The sequence below is a fragment of the Equus quagga genome, chromosome 19 (genome assembly GCF_021613505.1).
Source record: "Equus quagga isolate Etosha38 chromosome 19, UCLA_HA_Equagga_1.0, whole genome shotgun sequence".
NCBI classification, from domain to species: Eukaryota; Metazoa; Chordata; class Mammalia; order Perissodactyla; family Equidae; genus Equus; species Equus quagga.
The window spans coordinates 24,632,496-24,656,433 of record NC_060285.1 but is presented as its reverse complement, the minus strand read 5'-3'; the positions used below and the strand labels follow the sequence as shown (position 1 = coordinate 24,656,433).

The window sequence follows — 23,938 nt, the reverse complement described above, 5'->3', positions numbered from 1 at the left end:
TTCCCTCCTCCTCCTCTTCTTCTGACCTATTTCAAACCATTGAGGCTATTAGTGCCTTTGAAAGAGCTTCTTGAATTATCCATGGAAGTTTTCAGAGAGGAACCCCCTTGAGGCGGAGATGTCAGGGTAAGGCCTCCGAAGCTAATGATATTTCCTCATTGCTTTGCATCATTTATCTCATGTAGACAGCTGCAAAAATACCAACAGAACTCTAATTAGACCACAAGAAAAAAGTTTGCTAGGGCTTGAAAAAGGTAAAAAAAGAAAGTGAAATATAGTTTAGGACAAAAACAAAGAGGAATAACATATAAGCAGATATTTGATAAAAGTAGCAGGGTGATTTTATTCAGACTCTATATCTTAAAGATGACAAATAGCTCCCCTTCCTCCTGTCTCCATTATTGCCCCCCATCGCTGGCGTGCCTTTGTGGTTTTTATTCTAGAATGTAAGCTCTGTGAGAGCAGGGAGTGTGTCTGTTCTGTTCACCTGTATCTCTTTAGTGCCTAGCATGGTGCCTCATACTGGTAGGTGCTTAATATATATTTTAAGAATATACAACTAATGGTCAATCTGTGAGCCTCCATCTATTGAAAACCTCCTCCATGCCAGGCACTGTGCTGGACACTTCACCCACGGTCCCAAACAATTGCCCTCAGAGGTAAATATTATCATCCCAATTTTAACAGATATTTAAAATTAAGGCCTAGAGAAAGTAACTTTCTCCAAATATTAATATGTAAGGGCTTCCAGCTTCCCCCTTTTCCTTTGCTCACTTCTTTCCCTGATCTCACTCTCTAAGGAGAAAAAGATGAAAGTCAAGCTCATGAATTCTTGCAAGAAAAAACAGAGCAGAAGTCTATAATCTTCAGGATGTTATGCATAAGGAGGAGCAGGGATGTGCTTTCTCGGGGAATCATGCAGGGCTGGGTATGGCTTAGAGGAGAGGGGAATTGAGGGAGCAAGGTGGTGGAGACAGATTGGAGTGGACAAGAGAGTGAAATTGGTAGGGCAGAGCAGTGAGAGCTCCCGGGGAGTTAATAAGAACCACTGTGGCCCAAGTATCTGACGCTCTTTAAACGTGTGATGGTGAAGTGTGTCAAGAGTGAGTGTGCTGGAGGGGCAAGTGCATCTCTTAATGTGGCCATGTTCCTGGTTTGATTAGAACCTCGAAGATTTCTGGACATTAGGGTATAATGAAAGATGTTGTCTCTATGGCCATAGAGTGTAACCATGTTACTAATTCCATCAGGACCTCCCTGGGCTCACAAGGACCCCAGGCTTCTTCTCTTTGACTTTTCTTGAGCTTATTCCTGTCCTGTTCTCAAAGTGTCTCTGTGCCTAAATTAGCAGGCCTTAAATCTGGCTCGTTGTCTGTTACCCAAGATCTGATGCTTTTTGGCAAACTGTCTGGGAAAGTCCCCGAACTTGAACATTGTTTCTCTCTCTTATCTCTTATGTGGGCTTAAAACAAGTTGTTGTCCTTCAAGTTTACTTTTCCTCCTTTGTAAAATGTGAGTGATATCTACCCTGACTAGTTTGTAAGGTGCTGTGAGGATCGATTGAGATTAAGATCTGTAGAAATGATTATTAGTAAAGTTTATCCCAGCCATTTAGCTTTGTCATTCATTCATTTAATGTATATTTATTGAGCACATACCATGTAACAGGCAGTTTCATAGGTCTGGGGTTATAGCAGTGGACAAAATGGACAAAAATCCCTGCCCTTGTAGAACTTACATTCTAGTGGGAGGAGACAATCCATAAACAAGTAAAACACATAGTGTGTCAGAAGATGGTAAGTGCTACGGAACAGAGAGAAGTCGGGAGGGGGGTGTGTTACAGTTTTAAATAGAATGATCAAGGAAGGCCTCCTCAGAAGTTACCAGTTAAGCAAGAATCTTAAGGAGCTGAGGAAGCAAGACATGGGGCTATTTGAGGGAAGAATGTTCTGGACCAACAAGAACTGCTAGTGGCAAGACCCTGAGGTGGAAGTATGCCTGGTGTGGGAGGGAGTGAGTGGGAGAATAGTAAGAGAGGGGCTCAGAGCGGTCATGGGGCGCCAGTTCATGTAGGACCTTACAGGTCTTTTCAGGGCTTTGGTGTTTGCTCTAGGTGATGAGGGCACCAATGGAGGGTCTTGGGCAGAGGTGTGGCATGAGATAACTTAATTTTAAAAGGAGCCCCCTGGTTCCTGTGTTAAGAGCACATAGTAGGAGTGGAAAGAGTGGAAACAGGGTGACTGGTTAGGAGGGTGACTGCAGTAATTCTAAAGGAGATGATGAAGTCTTAGAACATAGTGGAAGGGATACTGGATATTTTCTGAAGGAGGAGCGTATAGGATTTGCTGTAAATTTGATTTGGGGCATGAGAGAAGAAGAGGAGTCAAGGACGATTTCAGCTTTTGGCATGAGCAACTGGAAAAATGGAACCACCCTTTAATAAGATGGGGAAAGACTATGGGAGGAACAGGTTTAGGAAGAAAGATTAGGAAATCAATTGCGAACCTGTTAAATTTGAGATGTCTATTGGATGCACAGCAGAGTAGACCTTTGGATAAAAGAGTCTGGACTTCAGGAGAGTTGGGGCCAGAGATATAAATTTGGGTGCCACCAGCATATAGATGATTTTTAAAACTATGAGACTAGATGAAATCATCAAGGGGGTGAGTATAAATTAAGAATAAAAGAGAGGCAGCCTAAGGATTGAGACCTGGGGTTTTCCAGTATTAGGAGGTGGGGTTGATGAGGATGAATTAGCAAAGAGGACTAAGAAGGAGTGATCAGTGAAGTTGGCAAAGGACTTTTAAGCCAAAGAAGGAAGTATTTGAAGGAGGAGGGAGTTATTAACTGGGTCAAATGCTGCTGAAAATTTAAGTGAGATAAAGTCTAAAAACTGAACACTAGATTTAGCCACATGAAGATCCTTGGGGTGGAATGATGGGGGAAAACCTGATCTAAGTGGGTTCACGAGAGAATGAGAAACAATGAATATAGAATTTTTTGGAGTTTTGCTGTAAAATGGAGCAGAGAAATAGGATGGTAGCTTGAGGGGAAGAAGGGTCAAAAGAAAGATTTCTAAATTTTTTTCTTTTTTAGAAATTTAAATATAGTCACCATGCTGTGCATTACAGCCCCAGAACTTATTTACCTTATAACTGGAAGATTGTACCTTTTGCCCAATTTTACCCATTTTACCTACCCCCCACACCTCATCTTTGGCAACTACCAATCTGTTCTCTGTTTCTATGAGTTTGATTTTTTTAGATTCCACATGTGAGATCATATAGTTTTTGTCTTTGTCTGACCTGTATTTCTTAGCATAACGCCCACAAGGTCCATCGATGTTGTTGCAAAAGGCAGGATTTCCTTCTTTTTTAATGGCTGAATTATATTCCATTGTATGTGTATACCATATTTTCTTTATCCGTTCATCTGCTGATGGACACGTAGGTTGTTTCCATGTCTTGGCTATTGTGAATAATGCTGCAGGGACAGCCTGGTGGCGCAGTGGTTACGTTCACACATTCTGCTTCAGCGGCCCGGGGTTCACCGGTTCGGATCCCAGGTGTGGACATGGCACCACTTGGCAAACCATGCTGTGGTAGGCATCCCACATATAAAGTAGAGGAAGATGGGCACGGATGTTAGCTCAGGGCCAGTCTTCCTCAAAAAAAGAGGAGGATTGGCAGCACCTGTTAGCTCAGGGCTACTCTTCCTCAAAAAAAAAAAAAAAAAAAACTGCTGCTGTGAACATAGAGTTTTTTTAAATTTAAAACTTTTTTAAAGATAGGAGAAAAACAGCAAAATATTCTGTTAGGAATGATTCAGCAGAGGGAGAAATTGATGATTTGGAGAGGGAGAGAACTGCTGGAGAGATGCCCTTGAGGTGTAGATGGGCACAGGTGCTGGGGGCTGGGTGGATATGGTGGTGAGACTTGCAGAAACTCTCCGTGGATTGCTCCAGTTTTTTTCCAATGAGGTAGGAAGCAAGTTCATTGGCCTTGAAAAGATGGAAAAGAGGTAATTCCCACCCCCTTTTTTTCTTTACCTCACAGCCAATTAACCACTTTCCTGTTACCTGTAACATTGGAGCATTCCCTGTGTCCCTCCCTCGTTCCCACTGCTACTACCTTCGTTGGGTTCAAATCACACAATGTTGGTGGTGTTGTAGCCTCACAGTCTCTCAGCCACCAACCTCTTTCTATTGCAGTCTGCTGTGTATACAACTGTCGTCTAACTCTTCCTAAAGCTCCAACCTCTTTCTATTGCAGTCTGCTGTGTATACAACTGTCAGCTAACTCTTCCTAAAGTTCCAACCTCTTTCTCTCAGAGTCCTGCTCAAACCTTTCCTTGGCTCCTCATTAAAGACGATGAAGGCCACTTACTCAGTGAGAGCTTCAGGCCTGTGGCACACCCTTCTTTGTTCAAAGGACTGGCCATGTCATCTTACTGTGCGCTGAGTCCCCACTCCTCTTCGTGCTTCCATACCTCTCCTTGCACAAACTAGTTCTGTGACCCAAGGGAAGCTACGAGACTTCTCTTTGCCTTATTTTCCTCATCTGTAAAGTCAGGATATAATGGTACGTACTTCTTGTGGTGGTTGTTACAATTCGACAAGGTTATCACAATAAATTATTTAGAATAGTTCCTGGCATAGTGTAAGCTCAGTCAACTTCAACTGTTCCTATTGTAACTATCTGAAACCCCTTCCTTCTTTCTTCCTACTCAAATCTTCCCTATCCTCTAAGACACAGCTGACATATCTTCTCTCCCACGAAGTCTTTCCTGCTCATCTTTCCCTCTCTTCACTGATCTCTCTCTTCTCTCCTTCCCTCATTTTAGCATGTAACCAGATACTCTCTCTAACTGTGATGTTAATGCTCCAGGGCAGGATGCTTCATTTCTTCAGCTAGACTGTGAACTCTCCAGGGCGAAGGTCGTGTCATACCTCTTAACCTCTTCCAGCCCCATACTGTCCAGACCTCAGATTTTACAGGGGCCATTCGACCTGTTGAACTTGTTGAAGAAGTAAATCCCTTTGATATTCAGTTGGAAGCCTGTGACTCTCCTTTCTCGCCTGCCTGCTTTATAGTGTGTGCCCCAAACCTGCAGCCTAATTCCTGGACCTCCACTTCCTCTCCAGAGACCTCACAACAACTCTGCCACTATCTTCCCTTTCCAGCCACTTTTCAGGACTGTGTTTCAGTTCCACACCCCTTATGACCCCATCTTCCTTTCCTCTGCATCCTCCAATGTTAGAAACCTGCCTTTGCCTTCTCCTCAGAGGGCAGTTGCCCATCTCCAAGCTTCTTTGTTTCCTCCTTTCGTCTCTTTCCTAAGGCACCTTTGCTTTGAAGAGGCTGCTGGAAAGGTGTAGATTATTTCATCTTTTATGATCAGCAAAAGAAAAGGTAGGAGCCTTTGTAAGGAAAATTGGCAAGATCTAAAGTTATTTGCATTTCATAAGAATCAAAAGTTTTCTAGATTTTTTCCTTTTTTTTTTTAAAGAACTGTCAGATATGCCAAAAAAACACAAAATTTTGATCTGAACATTGAAACACCTGCTGCACACTTGGGGGCTTTGAATTTAGCAGCTTTAGTTGGGGACCAAGAAATTCTCTGAATTAGGAAGTCTTTGCTACTAGTTGGCTTGCGGCAGCGTTTCATCCCCAGCGTTCCTCTCCCCTCTCCTTTCAGAATACAACCACGCCAAAGAGCTCGTCTGTGTGCCTGTGGATGTGACAGACACTTTGAGATGTTTTAGAGAGACCTTGGAAAAATCCAAATATCATAACAGATCAATCCGACACAGCAGAAAGTTGCTTTCGTTATTTCTCGCACGGACACAAGGTAAAATACTTGCTCTGTATCCTTTTTTATTTATGTGGAGTTGCCACCCTGTGGATCTACCATATACTGCCATAGGCTCCTCCTTTGCCCACTTACATGGCCACTCCCGGCCGCCTTTCACTTTCTTCTTTTTGTCTAGTGGGTCACATCTTCTCTCTCCCTCTCACACTTTTTTCCACCCAAGGCACCATCTCACTCATCTGCTTTTATGCTTTCTCTAAAACTACTATATTCCCTTGAGTAGAGTAGATACAAAAACAATATTTGTTCATTTTTTGATTCTGTACATCTACGCTCTTACCGTTTTCTTTGCAAGTATAGTCTTGTTTTATTTTCATAAGTAGAGGAGTCGATTCATACTGAACTAACTACCAAAACGCTACTTTATCAATGTCAAAGAAATGGATGCATTTTAATATAAGCATCAACAAGATTTCTTATTAATACCATAGATTTTGATCTTAGAGAGTCCTTTTAGCTTAAAACAAGATGTTCACTCTCATTGGTTATATTACATTTATCTGTTTTCTCCCTTCTCAACATCTCTTGATCTGGTAACTCAGTCAAAAGCAGAGCTGGGAGCAGTGAAGTGGTAACCTCAGAGAGGGAGCGTGTACTCAAACTTAGGCTGGGAAAAAGCCTGAATTTATCTATACTTAGGTTATTTAAAAGTTGTTCAAATCCTAATTTATGTTTATGATCCTTGCTGTTCAAATTTATCACAATAATAAAAATTAGCTTAAAGAATAAGCTTAAATTAAGAGACAACATAATTATATTTTAAAGTTATTAAAAATAGATTTAAACTTATACCTAAGATGTTAATGTTCATGGAACTGATCTTGTAGAAATTTGACCAAGTTTTTCTTACAACCGCTGACAGAAGTTTGATTTATGCATGGATATATGTATGTATGTATTTGTTGTGGCTGCTCCCTGCCCCCCACCAAAAAAGAGCACTTGCCATGACAGGTACCCACAGTCTTTGGTTGTATTGTCTGCAGACTCACATTCAATTAGCCCTCCAGAGCATGTTTGAATTTCTTTCAATTATGGCATACATTAATAATGGTTAAGGGCATGAATAAAAAAATCAATTACAGTCCTGAAGAATGGGTTACACTAACTCACTGTAAATCTCACCTGGTACAGAATACTCTCAGCAGTTTATTCCCAGTCCTCGGGCCGGGGACTTCAAAATCCATGTTAGCTTCTCTTTCTTTGCAGCTTTTGACTGCTTCCTCTAGAATATTTTTCTTTTTTTTCTGTGTGTCCTCTGATCTTATAAAGCGACAGGTTCTTTCCCATTTTTTTTCCTCGGGTCAGAACTACCTATGTGTTGCTTCTGTCCCAGAGGTCTCTGCCCCAGAGGCCAGCTAACATCTGACTGTTGGAAGCTCTCAGAAAAAGGCAAACCCGAACTGTGTAACTTCCACCAATCCCCGAGAGAAGTAAAGCGTTATCTCAACATTTCCTTTCTGGCAAACTGCCCCTCTGTAGTGTTCTTTACGAAATGACAGGAGTGGAGAGCTCATCCACGCACACCTGGGCTCTTCAGAGATGATTCTCCATATGAAGTGTAGCAAAACGATGTCACTCAAACTGCACGTAAGTCTCAGCTACACAAGATCTTTCCTTGCTTCTCCTTTCCATTTCTTCTGCCGTTTTCTTCCTCATCAACTTCCCTTCTTTCTCCATTTAAAATTTCCTTTTAATTTTTTTCCATGAATTTAGGAGACAAAGGAGGAGTAAACAATTCAAGATTTCCTACTGGAAAGGTGGAATTTTGCCTGGGAACAGAAGAGATGCATATGCCGACACCCCCTGACCTTTCTCAGGAGCACTTCAGGGTTTTTAGTTCGGTGGAGAAAAGCAAACTGCCCTATTCACAACTGGGACTCGTAATTTCCTCTTATTATGAAACTATTGGTAATATTTATTCATGATGTATTCATTTTCAGTATGATTTTCTGCGTTAATGTTGAGATTGCATTTGGTGCTGAAATGTTAACTTTAGAAGTAGGATGAAAGAGCTCGAACATAGAATCTGTTCATGGCGCCCTCACAGGCAATGACAGAGCCGCTTCCAGCCCCTCCGGTTACCCACCTTCCCGGCCTGGCTGTTCCTATGATGACACTCTAGGCCACCCCTGTCCATCCCCCTTTCATGGAATCTGTGAACCGCTTATCGGGATGTGGCCACTGTCGTGTTCTTTTGCTCTGCCCAGACTGATTCCATTTTCCTTGTCTTTCCACTTGCTTTGGCTTTTCTACAAATTCAGCAGTGTGTGCTCAACCCAAGCTGCAGGCCCAGCATCCCCCTTTATTATAACAGACATCTTGTAATTCCCCGTTTACTCCTTGAAGTAAAATTTATATTTAATATATTCTTCCTACACATGTTATTTCCAAAAAAATCAATATGAAGCTCTAAATATAAAATAAAGGGTAAGTAAAGCAAAATCGCTTTATAATAAAAGACTCTATTTGTGGCACTTGAGCACTCAGGCACTAGAAGGTATGGGGAAGAAATCAGATGCCGGTATCCTGTATGTTGGATCCCCCTGGATGTGACAGCTACGAATGCAGACTGAAGCAGGTGTATTGTATTGGGGACTCAAGTACTATCAGCACTGTTAATTTTAGTGATGGTGGTTTTCTGAAATGTCAAATAAATCTAGGTAAAGTTCTGAAAGAAACAAAGTACTACAGTAGATGGTTGCATTTTTTGGAAATTCAGAGCATTTGAAAACATGCAAAAATACCCTTTTTAGTTGTAAAATGAAGTTAGATGTTAGACTCAGACAATTCTAAACAGGTTTCTCACCTTTGTTTTGACTGTGGGGGAAGGTTCTGTGCCTTACAGGCTATCCAGTATCTCTGGTCTTCACCTAGGAAATACCAGGAGATGCCCCACTGTGACAACTAACTAAACCTTCCTTCAGGTTTCTCAGATACCATCTAGGAGACAGTTCTGCCCTGATTAGAAACCACTGCCACATTCGTTAGGTTTTTTTGCTAGACGTCCCTGAATGCACCCATCCATCAGAAAACCAAAAAAAAAAAAGGAAAAAAATTCAGATGATATTAAAGATGTGCTTTTTTGCATTTGAATTAAAAGGAAAAAATCTGTTATGCTGTGATCTTGTCACATCCCAGCTCAAAAACAAACCTTTCAAGGCTTCCCATCTGCTATGGAATAATGACCACATTTCTCCTTGAGGCACACGGATGCCTCTGTAATCTTACCACCGCCGCCTTGTTCACCCTCCCAGGAGAAGCAGCCTCCAGCTGCACGTCACTTCCGTATATCCCCAGCCCTTTCTCTCTGAAACACCTTTTCTGAATTTCTCTTCTTGACCATCTCTACCTGCCTGATGGTTATTCCACTTTCTCCACGTTCCTACCTGTTAGACCCAACCTCGTTTCCTTTCTCTCAGATCTAGTCTCCCACTCCACTATGTTCAAATAGTATGTTGTTTGCTCTCTTTCTGTATATATTGTGTGACATTTGAAGGCACTATTAGCTTGAAGTTTGCTTATCTACACAGTTAAGGAATAATACAGTCTAAATATTCTTGCAAATATAGAGGAGATATTTTCCAGGAACTGACATTTGTTCTTTCCCTTGATTAAAAATACAGATGTTCTCAAAGCCAGCAATCAAAGAAGTCTTAAAGTTCAGGCATTGCATGAACTTGGAAGTCTTCTCATCTTCGCAGAAAAGAAAAGGTAGAATTTTAGGGATAAGGGATGATGTTTTTTGCCTGAAAAAAATTTTAATTATTTTCAAAAAGTATTGTCTTTCATAAATTTTAGTTCTTTGATAATATTCCATTACTACATTTTATTCATCAAATGCTACCTGAGAGAAATGGTTATGAGCAATAAATGGTATAGATTCACTCTCTAATCTTTTAATTAAAATGTTTCTTCAGTGCGTTTGCTTTCCCTTTTGGAAGAGAGATTTAATAACTCGGATCTCAGGAAATGTACTGAGAAATGCTCTGTTTCTGTTTTAGGGCTGCTTTTAAATGTTGGTGTCAAGCTCTTGATGACATATTCAGAAAACAAGATGTGCTGGATACATGGAAAGAGTTTGGCTCCTCGCTTACCAAGGCCACCCACAGCTATTCATCTCCAGGTTCCAAAGACTACAGTGAGGAATTTCTGTCAAAAGTGGGCATTTGGGGATGTTTGCAAGGAGCGGTCATATCTGCAAAGATAGCACAGTGAGTGTGATGATGGAGTGATCTGCATAGTAGCTAATAGCTTCCGTTGTGGGGTACCCACCTGTGCCATGTGGAGTGCCATACCTCACACACGCTGGATTCTTGGTCAGCTATGCCCATATCATACAGGGTTATGCAGCGTACTTCCTTGTGATGTTTATTGTTTATGGCCATCTCCTCTTCCTATAACACCTCCTGCTCCTGGAAGGGAGCACCACATGTGCTCAGGTCTTTGTTTCGTTCACTGATGGATCCCGAGTGCCTGGCATGGAGCTGGCATGAGTGAATGAGTGAGTGAGTGAACAGTTGGTATGGGAGCAAGAATAACAGTGTGGAGGCAGGCAGACTTGGGCCTAATTCAAGAGCATCCTACTCTGGGACCCTCAACAAATTACCCCTTCTCTCTGAGCCTCAGTGTTCTCATTGTAAACTGTGGCTGTCAGAATTACACGACGTATTGTATTAGTTTGCTAGGGTTGCCATAACAAAGTGCCAATTTGTCAGAAATTTGTTGTCTCACAATTCTGGAGGGGTGAAGTCTGAGATCAAGCTCTTGGCAGGGTTGGTTTCTTCCGAGGCCTCTTTCCCTGCTTGTAGATGGCCAACTTCTCCCTTGTGTCCTCACGTGGTCTTTTCTCTGTGCATATCTGTGCCCTAATCTCCTCTTCTTATAAGGACACCAGTCATATTGGATTGGAATCCATCCTAATGACTTCCTCTTAACCTGATTACCTCTGTAAAGACCCCGTCTCCAAGTATAGTCACATTCTGAGGTTACTGGGGTTGGGACTTCAACATATGAATTTGAGGGGGGTGGCACATAATTTAGCCCATAACCAATACTTTATTAGTTTCCTGCTGCTGCCGCAACAAATTACCACAAATTTAGTGGCTTAAAACAACACAAATTTATTATCCTACAGTTTCAGAGGCCAGAAATCCTAAAATCAATGTGTTGGTTGGCTGGGCTGTGCTCCCTCTGGAGGCTTTAGAGCAGAACCTGTTTCCCTGCCTTTTCTGGCTTCTGGAGGCCTTCTGCATTCCTTGGCTCGTGGCTCCATCCTCTGTCTTCAGGACGAACAGCCTATCATCTTCCTCTCGGTCTCTCTGACCTCTGCTTCCATCATCACATATCTTTCTCTGACTCCAGCCCTCCTGCCTTTCTCTTATAAGGACCATAGGGATTACATTGAATCTGCCTGGATAATCCAGGCTAATCTCCCATCTCACGGCCTTTAATTTAATCACATCTGCAATGCCTTTTTTTGCTATGTAATGTGTAACATACTTATGGGTTTGGGAGATTAAGACGTGGGTATCTTTGGGGGGCCATTATTCAGCCTACCACACATAACATATGTGAATGTCTATCACGATGCCTTATACCTAGTTAGTACTGGCAAATATCTTCAAGACTCGACTGATATGAGAAATTTTAAAAGGATGGAGGGAGTAGTATGGAGGTACAGATTTTCTTCACCGCTCCAGTTACATTTTTAGCTTACCTATAGGGTAGGGTGGGCAAAAATCTGCACAGTATTTTGAGCTGTAGAGAAAATTTTTTAAAAATACTAACTTTTCCTATGTAATAATCACATTGTCTTCAGAAAATTAGAATCTTTGGGCAGAGGAAGTAAGAAATTACCACTTAAAAAGTATTAAAGATTTTTTTAAAAACTCTATCAAGTTTGATTTTTTTGCACTCTTGAGAGGGAACTCATCCTTAAACACACACGCGCACACACACACGCACAATCGCCACACAAGTCTGAGCGTATGACTAGTAGAGCTTGGCAGCAGAGAATAGAAAAGCTGAGAAAAGGTCACAGCTTGAAAAGAACAGCTACAGCATTCCTGCCAGAGGGCACCTCAGCTTCTCTGAGCCTCTGAAGTTATTACCTAGTGATTTTCAACCAACAGAAAGTCATTTCCTGGTTACGCAGCTGGAAGTCTGACTTCCACAGAATACATAATTCTATAGGGGCTTTGGCTGTTCTGGGAGACTCCCTGAGGAGAAGAAACTCTTCTCTCTACTGCTCAGAAGGGCAAAACACAGCACTCGAATATCCATATAGAGGAGCTAAACTCAGATAGATGTGGTTATTAATAGAGTGAAGCCAACTGGTTTTATCTAAATAAAACTTAGAAGAAGGTAATGTGATTTATAGTTGCATAAGAGTTTCAAGACTTGTATAAAGAAAACTCAAACTCTTCAAAGGGGCATAAAATGAGACGGTAGTAAATGGAGAAACATTACCTTAATCTTTGGTGGAGAGACTTAATATTGTCAGTGGGTCCATACTATACTGCTCGTGAGAAAACACATTGTTTAAATCTTTTGGAGGGAATTATTTAGCCATACTTATCAAAAACTTAAAAATTGTGCTCCTCTTTTCCCCTCAAAATTCCATTTCTAGGTATTTATCCAGTGGAACTAATAGGACAGATGCTCAAGGCATAGGTATAATAATGTTTATCTCAGCATTGTAAAAAACCAAAACGAAGATGAATATTTTCCTATTATGGTACATCCATATGATAAAATATTAAAGTTCTGTAAATTAATAATATAGCTCATTATGTCCATAAATGGAAAATTTGTGTATAAAATAGTATTTATTGCATAATTCTAGTCTTAGTATGTGTGTATGTATAACTATACATAGAAAAAAGCTAGAAGGAAATTGGCCTAAATGTTACCAGTAATTATGTTTAGATGGTAGGATTATAGATGATTTTTCGTTTTCTTTTGTATGTTTTTCTGTGTTCTAGATCTTATATGAGCATGTAGTATTTTTAGAATCACAGACTTTTCATTTCAGAAAATCTATGAGTATTAGAGACATATTTATATAAAAATATTTTTGGAGAATTTCTATCAATCAGTTTCTTTTTCCTGTGCTTATTTAGATTTATTAAGACATTGGACGTTGAAAGGAGAACCAACTGTTGCATTTTGTCTGCATTACTCTTTCAGGTAACACTTTATGTATGCCTTTCTACAGTAGTGTGAGCGTTCATTCCATCAGTACAAAAAGTGCAGTACTGGTTTATCACGTTCCTAAAACCCACAGATAGGAAAATAGCATGAACCTTGATTAAATATCGTGAGCCTGTCTTTCCTTCGCTGGCTGAACCCCTGTGGCACTTTCACCTGTAATATTCAACAAAGCCAGTCTTCTCCTTTAGACCACTGAAGAAGGAGTTGCACAGATGTGGAAACTGAGTCTCCTGTCATTAGCAAAGTCATGTTGCCAGCAGGCGGTGAAGCCGGTCTGCTTGACTCCAATGGTTGCCTTAAGTTACCTCATCTCTAAAGTTTTGCTTGATTGCATGATGTAAAATATACCATATAGTGAAAGCTAGAAATAAGTTGAAGACTACAAAAGTAGAAGTGTTCGCTGTTCTTAGAGCTTGGGTTTGACTTGACTGAAGAAGAAAGGAGCTTTTATCTGGAATACAAGACATTTCGAGGTTCAGGGATGTAGCCAGGGGCCTTTGCAAGCAACTAAAGGTTCTGTTTACTTTGAAGGATGGACACCCTTGTTCTGTGTATCATAGGAGTGTGATAGCTTATGAAACCTGGATAGATAAGTTCTCTGGGAAAGGCTTCTCTGAACATAAGGCCAGACTTTTCAATTTTCTTATGTTCTATATACCTCTTGCCTGTGCTTCAAAGGGAAGAGGCGGAAGAGGCAGGGGTACAAAGGGGATGAAATTGGATTCTGTCTCCTTCTATTGCGTCCTTCACTTTCTGATACTCCTTGTTCTTGAAGATAGTGCTGTGTAAATATTTTATAAGATAGGTGATTTTTAAAAATTTCCACTTTTGCTTAATGTGGACATAATTTCTTAGGAATACTACATCTAAAATGAAAATTACCTAGTTGGATTTATTTTAAAAACTTGTCACTTCTTTTTATGATTTTAAAGCAAATTTGTAAAATTAAAAATTTAAACAATTGCATAGTATTTTAGAGTGGGTACTTTATAACTTTGAGTGATCTGATTGAAATTCTTTCCTGATATATATATTTGAATAATTTTGTATTTCATCTGTCAAAAGCAATGTCGCTGTTTAAGATAACATAGGAAGTACTCCTAAATGTCAAATTTGATTTTGTATATTCATCTTTTTTTCCCAATATCCAGTACATTGTTGCTCATATAAATTTCCTAAGAAAAATTGGTTAAGTTAAACAAATCACCTTTTCACTTAATTCAGTTAAAAGTTCGGAATTACCTTTGCTTGATTTAGACTTCTGAGATAAGTTGTTATCTCCTCTACTGATAGGTTGGTATAGTGGGAAGAACATAGATTTTTGAGGTAAATAGACATAATTTTGAGTCTTCTTTCTGCCACCATTAGCTGTGTGACCTCAGATAAGTTAATTGTTTAAGCCTCAATTCTATCATTTGTGAGATAATAATCTTTCCTTCTTTGGGGGGAGGGTATTAAATGAGGATCAAATGAGATATGTTTATGAAGAATTTACCAATAGTGACCAATACAAAATTGACCCTAAAGAAATGATAACTTAGTATAATGATAATTTCTTCTGAAAATAACAAGTATCCAACCACCACAGAATTTAAATAGCCCATCTTGAGGGATAAAAGCATTTGGAACCAGTAATGATGATAATAATGGTAGGTACCATTTATTACAGAGTACCGAGTGCTAGGCATCTGCTAAGCACTTTAGGTGGTAATACACGTACTTATTTTTTTGTTTCACTGTTGCAAATGTGATTTAGAGCTCTTTGCTTCACCTTTTTTTCATTTTCAGGGTTTGCTTAGAACCACACTTCCACACCCCAAAGCTGAGCACTGCTATGCTCAGTATGAAATCACTCAGCTTCTCCCAGGCATCGAGCTCTTCTCGGACAGATACAGGGCTGACATCTGTTCTGTAATTGCAAGTCTGTATTACGTTATACGTGAACTGCACTTTGCTAAGCAAAATCTAATAGTAAGTAATTTGTAAAGCCAACAAATCTTAATTCACTGTGGTATTTTTGTCCCCCTTCCTTTATACTTTTCGAATTTTACTGATGTTCTTTTGGTCGGTTCTTATTTAACTTTTAAACTCTTTATTCGGTATTCTTATCATTACTTTAAAATAAAATATATTCATTAATATTCTTTCTTTGACATCATTGTTTGCATTGCATTTTGGACGCAAGGGCAATGTCTGTCTGATTTTGTTCCCTTTTTACTCTATTATTTCATCTTTTTTTTTCCCATAAAACATTTGGTGAATAGAATGCTTCACTGGTCTCAAACAGAGGAATCTCATGCACATGTAACTCGCTGTGTTAAATCATACAGGTCATATTATTCCAAAACTATAAGAGTATTTCTTTATTGAGATAAACTTATCTTTGTGTCTCTTGTCCTTTCTCTGTTAAGGGTGCATCTAAGTGAACAACAGATTCTAACTGTGAAATAAAAGACTGATATTTCTGGGCTGGCCTGGTGACTGGTGGTTAGGTTTGGCATACTCTGCTTTGGTGGCACAGGTTTGCAGGTTCGGATCCTGGGCACGGACCTACACACCACTCATCAAGCCATGCTGTGGTGGCGACCCACAAACAAAATAGAGGAAAGATTGGCACAGATGTTATCTCAGGGCCAATTTTCCTCACCAAAAAGAAAGAAAGAGACATATTTCTTAATGTCCTAGGAAATTCAAAAACCCAAATACAAGTCTCTTTTCCTTTAGGGAAATAAATCACAGCGTATATCATAAATTTGAAGTTGGTTGCATTTAAAAAATAAATTAGTATGTTCTAACTGTTTGTCATTTTATATTTTCCTCTTTTATCCTATTTTTTCTATTTTCCTCCTTTATGCTATTTCCTCTCTTTTTTTCCTTGTATATTTGCTTCTTAATATGTATTCTTTCTCTTTTTCTTCTTCTTTCCCTTTCCTCCATAATATTCATACCTACTGTCTTATTTTTTTAATGTATTGTTTTCTATTCTCTTGTTCTAAATTCACTCTCTTTCCTTATATTGAAAAGATTTGTTGCCCCCGATATGAGTTTTTAAATTATAAAGCCATATGTTAGAGTGAAGAGGTTGATAAATGCTTTTACACTTGGCAGAGTTGGCAAGAAATTGTTTATTAGAAAAAAATAACAGAACAGTGCTCCTCTCATTGTTAGTGGGATGCATTTCTGGATTTAGAAAGTAGTTAGATCCCCTGGGTAATCTTTAGCTGCCTAGTTGTATTCATATATAATACATATCACTGCATTGGAAAAGAAATGAGACTTTTTTTTCCTCAGAAGCTTAAGAAATTGAGAACATTTTTATGAATAATTGAGCAATTGGCAGCAATAAAATGGTATGTTTTTATTTCTCACTAAAGAAAAGAAACAATCTCAAAGGTAATAGCTAACTCTTATTGTTTTGTGCTGCATTAATTGTAGAAAATGGTATTGCATTATGTTTGAAGTCATTTCAGACCAGTTCTAATCCTTTTTAAAAGCTGTTGCTATTAGCAGCTGCAAGTTGACTGACAATTAGAAGTTCCTGAGCTGAACTTACAAGATGTAAACAGTTTCCATCTTGTATTGCACTACCCTCCAGAAGAAGCCCCGTGGCTAAGGACACTGCTGTCATGTATAACATTTGCTGTGGGACTCATTGCTGAGGAATCATGAGAAATAGTTTGCTAAATAGTGGGAGTCCAATCCCCCTTTTTGCTTCATCTCCCTTTAGTGAGGCGGGACCCAGTTGTAGAAACTGAGGTTCAGTCAGTTGAGATGAGGAGCTGATCAGAAGTGTAGGCAGAGCTGTTCCCTCAGCATCTGTTTCCAGCTGGACAGTGGCTAGGTCAAGTGAAATATTGGTAGTCTGTAAGCCTTCACATCTATCCGTGTGATTTTAAGAGCAGTCGAACTTTGGGGTTAATAAAATAAAATAAATATTATTGGGAGATATTACTGGGAAAATAAAAATACAATGTGATGAGTAAGCTTGGGTTTTAATCAACAGAATACATGCTCTGTCAAGATGGGGACCTGCTAGATTTTGTTCTCATCCAAGAGTGCCTGGCACACAATGGGCATGTTATGAAATATTTTTTTGCTGATAGAGATATTCCAATTGAAGACTACTAACAGTGAACATTGAGATGAATAAATAGGAGCTATCAAGGGACATGGATATGAGTTCCTTTGTTTTAAATTTTGCACTTCTTTTGATAGCTCATTTGCTAGAGTGTTTCCACAGTCTTCAGGGATTCATACATATATGTTGAATTAATTTTTTCAAAGAAGATTATTAATTGTATTTTCACTTTTCCATGCTTAAAGAGATGTGAAACCTAGGTTTTGGGTACCAAGTGGCATCTACTTGGAACTATAAGTCCCTGATAGCACTTTAAAGTTCTAATAAAATTATGAAGCATATTCTAGGCAGATCATTTCACTTATCCCAAACAGTATAATCTCCTCGCCTGGAAAAATCAATCACTATTTTGCATACATCTCCTGTATTAATATTTGCTTAAACTTTATTATTAGGTTATTGACTTGATAAAATATGTTTTAAAATAAAGTGTTTTTCTGTTGGCAGATTCTGCCTCTCCTTGCACTGTACCAATATTTTGTTTCTGGAATTTGCCAAGACCTAATCAGAAGTCTAGAGGCAAGAATCCTCAAGGTAAGTTGCAAGCTTTTAAGACATTTGATATTCTTGAACTATTAAAGATATTGTCATAAATTAATTTCATCCTAATACTCATAATAATAAGTTGATAGTAATACGGTGTTGTGCTGTTAAAAAAAACACAACTTGTCCATCATTATAATAAAGTACGAGAAAGAGAAAGAGCCGGTGAGAAAGGTTTAGATCATGTTATACTTGGGCCACAGTAAAGTGAAGAACACCAGGTAACAAGGCTCACCCAACACCAGTCAGCCTGGAAATCACCACTTAGGAAAGGCTGGTTTCCTGGTGGAGACTAATGAGCCAGTTTTCTGAAGTTTCCATGAATTTTTTGCTAAGGATCTTTATGTATATCATGGTGTAGGAGAATTTTTCTTTGCATAGGCAATAGAAGTGACAAAACACACGGACACTAAATCACAATTAATTCTGTAACCTAGAAGTCTGCTGAGGTTCTCTGCTTTTGAGACTCACGTGCCGCTGGCTTGAACCCCATGTGGAGTGAGAACCTCAAGCCCCTTATTTTCTCTGCTCCTTTTCCTAGTCACCTTTGGTCACAGGCTCCCACTCGTGTTGAATTTGTTTTGTACGTGGATCATCTCGACATCCAGCACATTTGCTCCCTGTTCTGCATTAAATTCCAACCCTATTCCTATTTTACACACACACACACTCAGTCACTCACTTACACATAGACACACACAACGTATTCACTCAAGGCTTTTATTTCTATATTTTCTATATTGGACTTTACTGAAAATTGGGAATACAGGGAAATTTGAGGCAAAACAAACAATCTAAAATGGGATATTTGGCATCTCTGAGCTTAAAATATTTCTTGGCCAACATCTCACGCTTTTGCCTCCCATCCGACAGCTTAATCAGCTGTATGCTGGTAAATGTTTCACAACTCACTCTAAAAAAAGCTCTGATTTAGAGAATTTATAGTTTCCATGGGGTAAGTACTCCCACTCTAGCTGACTTCAGCCTATCAACGGGGCATTGTTGACTGTGATTTAGGACAAGATATGCACAGTCAGCCCTTGCAGTTGGGAATGAGTGGGCTCCAACGCAATCCTGGCTTAACTCTCCTTCTTCTTTTTTAGAAATACCCTCTACCCTTCTCCTCCAGATCTTTCCCATTTTCTAATGAGGGGAAATTAGACATCCCTTTGAACTGCTCTCTCCATCCAGACCCTGCCCTTGGGCCTATGTTTTCAGACCCAAATTGTCCATTGCATTCTATTTCCAAATAAAGTGAGTACCTTCCCTAAGAAGAAGCCTGGTGGTGGCTATAAAGATAATATATTTTGACCCAGAAATAAATAATTTATCAGCCATAAAAATTTGTGGATCACTCTGAGTTATTGAACTCTTAAGAGTTCTCCTGCTTTTGAATTCCAATAACACTTTTTAAAAAACTGCATACAACTTTTCTCTCTCTTTTTTTAAAAATAGTGCTCTCTTCGTGTTTGCAAAATTCTTGAGGCTGAGACCTGTATCTTACTCATCTTTTGCCTTCCTATAGTGTGTTGAGTAATAAATTCATATACTTGATATTGGTAATTAATTATTGAACTGAATTTAAAATCTGTAGACATTCATCAAGTGCCTACTGTCCACACTCTCCTTCATGGTTAGTGGGAACTCACCTAGAAGATGCTTGGTAAATATTTATTGCTTTACCTCTGAAACAACATTTCTCGAGTACCTCTTATCTAAAAGCATTATGTTGGTAACTCTAATCAAAGGGATGTAACCCGTGGTCTTTGCTTCTAGGGAAGTGAAAATAAGGAAGAGAGACAGGACAATCATGTGTGTATGTGCCACTTGATCATTTCCAAATGATCATAATGAACACTGTCTCCAGGAGTTCGAAAGAGGGAAACATGGCTTTGGGTCTCTAGGTTTCACTAAGTAGATAAGATTTAGGCTTGAAAAGAGTAGAACTAACTGAGCAGGAGTGAGGCAGAAGGGAACATTCTTGGCAGACAATGGTGTGAAAGATATAGAGGTGAGAAAGCATTAACTCCTTCCGGGGCAGGGATGGTTCAGTTAGCCTGGAGCGGAGGTTTCGAGTAGGGAGGTTGGAGAAGATAACACAAGAATACCAGAGGCCCATGATGTGGAGAATACCAGGGGCCCAATCTTGAATTCCTGACTGAGACATAATGTGGAGGCTGGGCAGTGAGAGAAATGAGGAGATTGTGGAGTCAAAATTAGGTAACGGTTTTATTCTGGTCTGTCCTTAAGAGGCAAGAACATGGAAGTGTTGCAATGACCATTAGTAACACATCAGAAGGAGATCCCGAGAGGCACTGAAAGATATAGCCTGGAACGAAGTTTTCGGTTAAATGACTATTTTTTATTGGATTGTTGGCGCTTGGCAATTGTTTTTGTACTAGAGTAGCTTGAAAGCCAGTGAAGAACTGTGGACTCCATGCTGTAGCCTTGGGTTGGAAATTATAGAATTTTGATCAGGAGAAGGATGTGATTGGATGTATCTGGTGACAGTGTCAGGAGCAGAGTGAGATGGAAGTGGGATCTTACTGGCATGGTAAGACTGAAAAACCCAAGTAGAGTTTTGACAGAAACAATGAAAAAGGGCAACTGATGCATCATACAGAGGAAGCAATGACAGCCTGTGGGAGCAGAGTTTGCCTGACCTTTCTGCAGTAAACTGGAGTCAGTGGGTGGGAAGAGAGAAAAGTCATAGGGAGGAAAGAGCAAACAGTGATGCTTTCTGACACATCAAACAGCAATAGGTCACACTGTTAAGTTTCTTTAGTGCAGCAGTGTCTTTCAGGGAAAGCTTTAAGATCTCTTTACGATCAACTGGACTGGCCTCACTTTAGAACTGCCAATATCTTGAAAGATTTATTATTCTCAACATATCTAACATTCTCTGGCAGGGTGCCGACCCTTCTGTATTTGTGTGAGTCAAGAGTTGATTTATGAGTAGTTCTTTTTTCCATCTGGCTTGCTTGTGTTCATAGTGTTGGTCATTTCTGAAAATAATTGTTCATTATTATCACCATTGCTTTTTCAAATGGTCAAATTGGTATGATAAACTGAAACCAGAAGTAGCCTTAACAGTTAACAGCTGATCCACGTACAGCACTCTTATAGTCAAGACCAGAGGAGACTAACCTCACACAAATATGAGGAAGCGTTTCCTCCAAGGGGTAATAAGAAAAATGTTCATCTGGAATCTGAAAGAGTTCATATGACTCTCCAATGCCTATTTTGATATTATATGGCACTGGGGAGACTGGACCCCAAGGTGTCTTAGGCCAGAGCCAAAGTTTGTAACTTAATAGACAACAGTTTTCTCTTCTCCATTAAAAATATTCTCTTGACCTTTTATGTTTTATTTTCATGTTATTGTCACATCCTATTTCCCCTAACTTGCCTTCTTTTTATTTCTTTAAATTCTATATACTCCTGAGATTCCTAAGATAGTGCTTAAAGGAAAAGAGGGAGTAAGATGGGTTTATGTGTTGAGGATAAATTGAATTCTCTTTTTCTACATTATGTATAATCTTCATCCAATATTGTATTTCATTCCCTGTTTCCACAATTTACCTTTCTCTATTCTCTACAAAGTCACTGATGTTTTCAAAAGGTAAGTCAGGTTAGGAGCCCACCCTCTTTAAACCTGTCCAATATCTTCTTATCACGCAGAATAAAATCCCAAGTCCCAACTCTGGTCAGCAGCCCGCCACTCGCTCCTAACCCTCTTCCTCTCTCTCCGGGACCTCCGGCCACACAGGCTGTTCCTTGAGCACACCAAGACCCCTAGATTGCTCCCACCGCCACAGGACCTTTGTACTCCAGGTCCACTTGACAGATTTTCACACATCTCTCTCCCTCACGTCATTCCCACATCTTCTCTTGAAGGCCTTCTCCCCACAGAAGTCCTTCCTGACACAGTTTTGAAAATGGCATTTTGTCAGTATGCTCTATCCCTTCTCACACTGTGAATATCTTTATGTATCACTAGATTTAGCTGAATATGAATGTAATCTCCAAGAGGTCTTGGTGCGTAAGAGGTGCTCAATAAACATGTTGAAAGAATGAATGAATTTGATCAGAACTTTTCTTTTCTTTCTATAATTTCCTGACTGAAAGTCCTGCTGGGTCGTATTCAAAATAAGCCATGTATGATGTATAGTTACCAACTGATTAATGTTGTTAACTATGTGTCTTTAAAATCAACAGTTAATTATGGATAAGCAAATGAATAGTTGTCTCTACGTCGATACGTTGTGGAGTTGATCTCCTGGTTTGTTTGACTTTTCTCAGATGTTAGAGAACATCAGTAGTGTTTTTGTTTTGTTTTTCTTTTAAATCATAGTTCACCATGGGAACAAAAGATAAATTCAATTATTTTTTTCAACTGTTCCATGCCTGTCATATGTTTGTGTTTGTCTCTGATGAAATAGGCCACATCTGCTAAGTGTCCATTGTTCTGAACAGTCGCCTGCTGCTGTTTATTAGCCTCTTGGTCCATCGCACATGTTAGCTGCCTTACACGCAAACACATGCATCCCCATCCACCCGTATTTACTAAACACTAATTTACATTGCTTTACCAGCATCAAGCAGAAATTTTGGATCTCAGAAAGTTGATGATTTTTCTCTAAAATTTTTATAAGTAAAAAAAATTGTTTAACTGAAAATCTCATTTTTTTTTTTCTTTCCTTTAAAGATAGAAGTCCTCATAGATTTAGGATTCTTTTCTGAAGCCTTTCATGAGATAGCTCAGATTTTTCATGGAAAACACGTGCCTCCGTCAATTTCTGCTGGCAGCAAAGCTGCTGGAAAAATAAAGGTAAACCTGTTGATTTGATTTGATTCAAAGCCATTTCTTTAACTTTTGAAGGCTACGTTCCTGAAATCTAGGGAATACTTCTGCAGAAGTGCGTTTACAAGTCCCCAGTACTGCAGACCTCTTTGTTAAGCCTGGTTATAGCTAACGTCAGGCTTTTACAAGGTTTCATTTCATTTCATTTGAACTGGAAGGGTGTCTTGGGGGGAGTGTGGTCTTGGGAGATTTCTACAGTGGAATTCTGGCTCTATGCTATAGTTATCATGCGTGTTCTCAGCAGAAACATGCATCAGCCACTACCTCTTAGACTTTTGGGTCTAATCTTATAATTTCTGGTTAATGTTCTTCATCAAAAGAGCCTCTCCTAATGTTTCATTTGGATTTTTTTTTTTTTAAAGATTGGCACCTGGGCTAACAACTGTTGCCAATCTTCCTTTTTTTTCCCAAAGATTGACACCTGGGCTAACAACTGTTGCCAATCTTTTTTTTTTCCCCCTGCTTTATCTCCCCAAACCCCCCCTGTACACAGTTGTATATCTTAGTTGCGCGTCCTTCTAGTTGTGGGATGTGGGACGCCGCCTCAACGTGGCCTGACGAGCGGTGCCATGTCTGTGCCCAGGATCTGAACCCTGGGCCACCGCAGCAGAGCGCGTGAACTTAACCACTTGGCCACGGAGCCGGTCCCTCATTTGGATATTTTTGATTTATATACTTTATATAAGAGATAAGCATGTGTTGTGCAAATTTCTTCTGATTTCTATGAGGAGAGAATGTTCCTCTATTTGTCTAGCCTTTTGACTTTGGGAGATGGTTTTACCTGGCTTGCTTAATTTGTATTTGTAACTGGGATAATTGAAGCACTCTTGAAAATGAATACTGGCGTTTATATTTAAATCAGAGTGAGCTATTATTTTCTCTACTTTGGTTTTCCCGGCGATCTGGGAATCACTGGATGATCTGGCTTTAGGCTGATGCGTGGACCCTCGTGGGTCAACAATAAAGGAAATAAGAGGAGGTAACAAGTCAGTTTCCTGAGGGAGACCACATGTGTGAGGAGTAAGACTGACAGACACAGTACGTGCTGGAGAGATTCAAATTTGGAGGTCCTAAAAGAAGGTGGGGAATAGACTGAAAGTCTGGAAAATTACTTGCATAAGCTGACATTATATTTACACATAATACATTCATTACTTAAGTGTATTCCACTAAAATGTAGCTGCTTATTTCTTATAATGACTGATACAGCATTATAATTTATTGTAATAGTGTAAGTGTGAGGTTATCTACAGAAAATCCTAAGAGGGGCGTTCAGTAGGCAGTAGGATTCTGTGTGTGTATATATTTAT

At 39.5% G+C, this 23,938-nt stretch overlaps 1 protein-coding gene across 9 annotated transcripts in view; it reads left to right on the top strand.

Annotated features, from left to right (window-relative positions):
• CFAP54 (cilia and flagella associated protein 54) overlaps positions 1-23,938 on the top strand; it is a 298,057-nt gene that overhangs the window by 159,400 nt on the left and 114,719 nt on the right. For all 9 annotated transcript variants that reach the window (XM_046646604.1, XM_046646603.1, XM_046646606.1 and 6 more), the window contains 8 exons: positions 5,698-5,850; positions 7,585-7,779; positions 9,495-9,582; positions 9,873-10,082; positions 12,993-13,059; positions 14,872-15,054; positions 17,669-17,755; positions 22,473-22,595. In XM_046646604.1, coding sequence (XP_046502560.1) covers positions 5,698-5,850; positions 7,585-7,779; positions 9,495-9,582; positions 9,873-10,082; positions 12,993-13,059; positions 14,872-15,054; positions 17,669-17,755; positions 22,473-22,595 — 1,106 coding nt within the window. The remainder of the gene's footprint in view (positions 1-5,697; positions 5,851-7,584; positions 7,780-9,494; positions 9,583-9,872; positions 10,083-12,992; positions 13,060-14,871; positions 15,055-17,668; positions 17,756-22,472; positions 22,596-23,938) is intronic.